General features: G+C 53.1%; 2 protein-coding genes across 2 annotated transcripts in view; one reads left to right on the top strand and one right to left on the bottom strand.

Moving 5' to 3' along the window:
• Positions 1–1393, top strand: part of CRYBG2 (crystallin beta-gamma domain containing 2) — a 16873-nt gene extending 15480 nt beyond the window's left edge. The window contains exons 18-19 of the mRNA XM_006924388.1: positions 951–1110; positions 1203–1393. Coding sequence (XP_006924450.1) covers positions 951–1110; positions 1203–1291 — 249 coding nt within the window. The 3' untranslated portion in view covers positions 1292–1393. The remainder of the gene's footprint in view (positions 1–950; positions 1111–1202) is intronic.
• A 1347-nt stretch (positions 1394–2740) lies between these two features.
• CD52 (CD52 molecule) overlaps positions 2741–3363 on the bottom strand; it is a 1980-nt gene continuing 1357 nt past the window's right edge. The window contains exon 2 of the mRNA XM_006924390.3: positions 2741–3139. Coding sequence (XP_006924452.1) covers positions 2966–3139 — 174 coding nt within the window. The 3' untranslated portion in view covers positions 2741–2965. The remainder of the gene's footprint in view (positions 3140–3363) is intronic.

Raw genomic sequence — 3363 nt, forward strand, 5'->3', positions numbered from 1 at the left:
AGCAGGAAAGAACATTGAACCAGATGCTTCTAGGGGACTGCCCAGCTCTGATAACCTGTGACAGAACTTGGATCCTAGTAATGATAGATTCACTCCACAAACATTTCCTGAGTACCTACCGTGCGCCAGGCACTGTTCTAGGTGCTAAGAATACAACAGTGAGAAGCCAGAAATGACTCCTGCCCTCCTGAGGCTTACATCCTAGTGGGGAGAGGCAGAAACAAGTTAAATGAGTGAAATATCTTAGTACTTTAGATGATTAAAAGTACAATTGATAAGGGGAGCCCTTTCTGGGAGGGCGACATTTGAGGGAGGCAGATGTCTGAGGGAAGAGTATTCCAGGCAGAGGAAATAGCACGTGCAAAGGCCCCGAGGCGAGAATATGCCTGGTATTTTCCAGGACTCGCAAGGCCACCTGAACGGCTGTAGTGAAGTGAGTGAGGAAGAAGTAGCAGGACATGAGATCAGAACGATTATGGGGGTGTAGGTCTTTCTAGGCTATTAAAGGATTATCTTTTACTTAGAATGAGAGGGAACACTGGCTGTGTCCCCAGTGCCGCATTAAGCCTTTCGCGTGAATACCTCGTATCATCCTTAGCGGGCACTGTGGGCAGGTCCTATTTTACTCTCCGTTTTACGGGCGAGGAAAGCAGAGCACAGAGGAGTTAAGTAACTGGCTGAAAGTCATGTAGCCAGTAAGTGTGTGAGGCTTGTCTGATGCCAAGCTTCTTGGAAGAGCTAATATTTTTTCAGCCCTTCCATGGTGTCTCACATTGAACCTTTACAACAACCATCCCAGAAAACCAAAGCTCAGAAGGATTAAGAGATATCCCCAAAGAGCCATAAGAGCAAGGATTCAAAGCTGGGTGTGTCAAGGGTATCTTGGGTTTGGTGGAGTCTCTGTGGGCTGTGGGGGGAAAACAGTGCCTGATGACCCCCTGGGGCCTCAGGTGGCTCCCACCATGAGCCTGCAGGTGATTGGGCCCCCCAGCACAGGCTCCAAGGTGGTGCTGTGGGCTGAGAGCCGCCTTCCCCGCCAGACGTGGAGCATCAACGAATCGGGCCACATCTGCAGCCAGATGTTCGAAGGCCGGATCCTAGATGTGAAGGGTAAGGTGGGGGTACTTGTGGGAGAAGGCGTCTAGGGGAACTGAGGACAGTGTCTCTCTGACCATCTCTCCTTCTCTTACCCCTTCCGTCAGGTGGCCGGGGCTATGACCAGGACCATGCAGTGCTGTGGGAGCTGACCAAGGACAGGGTGTCCCAGATCTGGACTGTCCATGTGCTTTGACACTCCCCTTTTCCAGCCCTGGCGGCTTTCCCTGGGATGAAATGTTTGTATAGGTTTTGTTGTTGTAAAATAAGTTGTTTTCTAATATGCTGTCAGTATCCTCATCTCTGTGCAACTTGATATTTGGGGGTGGGTGAGGATTTGTTCACCCGCCTTCTTCCCCTACACTCAGGCTGGCTTCTTCCTTCCCTTCCTGTTCCAGTTCTGGGGCTCAGATGTAATGCCTTCCTTTGCCACCAGAGGGACCCCTGAGACCAGACTAACTGATAAGTGTGTGGTGGTTTGTTTTTTTATAAAAACACAGCCACCCCCAAACGATGTGTTCTGAGAGACTGCTCTGAGCCAGGTCTGGCACTGGTCTGTGGGGGTACACACATGAACCAAGTCCCTCCACAGGTCCAGTGGAGGATTCTGATGGGTAGAGCAGTACGCTAAGTAACAGGGTAAGAACAGAAGTGGAGGGATGCACAGTGCAGGAACCCAAACCATTTAGGGCTCAGGGTGAGCTGCTCAGCTGAGATGTGGAGGAGGGAGTCAGCCAGGCTAGAGGGGAGCAGAGGAAATATTCTAGAGATGCAGACAAGTCCAGGGGTGAAACTGGGAAGTTCAATGGGATGGATGCACAGTGGGCCGGGAGGGCAAGGTGAGTGGGAGCCACACCCCAAGGGCCTTGCCCACTGGGGCACCTCTCAATTTTCCCTGACTCTGGTCTCAAGGCCTAAAGGTTTGGCCTTAGTCAAGAAGCCAGGACAGAGGGTCTGGGTCCTTTGCCCAGCTCAGAGGGCATGACAGAAGAGCAGCAGCTCCTCTGTCCCCCAATCTAGCAGGCACTTTTTGGCTGCTTGGGCAAGGTCCTCAGAGATGGTTAACACCCTTGTGGCCTTCTCTGGGGTTCCTTTTCCTCTCTGCAGCCCTTATTACCGCCAGCCCAAAACTCAGGAAGGGAAGGAGTGGTTAGAGCCGTTATTTGTTCTTCCTGCCTTCCCAGCACATAGGTGGGCAGGGCGAAAGTGGACAGCTGCCTCCTCATCTTCTCAGCCCCTCATGGCTGGAGATGTGAGGCTGGGAACCTCTCGAGACTGGGAGGGGGCTTGTTCTCTCTGAATCCGTCATTCTGAAGACACCCAGGTACTGGGTTTGGGGGTCTCTGAACCTCTGCAACTGGAGGCATCCAGGGTATGGGTGGGTGGGGTTGGGAGGTCCACTGGAACCATCATTTCCAAACGCCCAGGGACAAATGAAGCAAATGCAACTAAAGGGGACGGTGAAGATGGCAGGTTCTGGGCCTGTCCCTGCGAAGTGATCCTAAGGGAAGGGGCCTCCGCATTTGGACTTTGGGGCAGGGGAGCTGGGGCGGGAGGCTAATGGGGCATGGGAGGCTCCTTGGCATTGCTGCAGACCTGGTTCTTGGGGCCCAGTGATGACCAGTAACCACACATAGGACCCCACTCCAAGTACAGGACAACTTTATTGACTCCCAGTGGGTGATGCTAGCCCCTCCACATCAACAGCTCCCTCTGTTGGCCATTGTCCCCAAGGCACTATCTGTCCATTCCCACAACTGGTGATCTCTGGCATCAACCCCTGCCAAGGATTGATGGGAAGGGGCTTCTCTTGCTAGTGATGGTGGCAGCCATCTCAGGGGACACAGGGCTCAGGCTGAGGCATGTCACCTCAGCTGAGGTGGAAGAGCTGGATGAGGGTGTTGGTCAAGAAGAGAAGGACACTGCCGCTGCCCAGGCTGCTGAGCGCTGGGGCTGCACTCTTAGTTCTCCTGTTGCCGAGGGGAGGGTTAGTGGTGGTGGTGGTGGGGGGTGTGGTCCTGTTGCCCAACACTCCAGTTTGTATCTGCAAGAGAAGTGGCGTAAACTCAGGGCAGGCGCTCTTGAATCTCATGTTTGTTGTTTAGAGATGCAGTTCCCCCACTAATATGATAGTTCTCACTTCATAATCGTGACTTCTACCACAAGGTCCTGTAGAGATGATTGACTGCTTCCCGCCTTCACACAAGCAGGATCAGAGGCCCACCTCTCATAGAACCTTCCTGTCACCTCCATCAGCTACCTAGCTCC

Source organism: Pteropus alecto, unplaced genomic scaffold, assembly GCF_000325575.1.
Source record: "Pteropus alecto unplaced genomic scaffold, ASM32557v1 scaffold39, whole genome shotgun sequence".
In the NCBI taxonomy this organism is placed as follows: domain Eukaryota; kingdom Metazoa; phylum Chordata; class Mammalia; order Chiroptera; family Pteropodidae; genus Pteropus; species Pteropus alecto.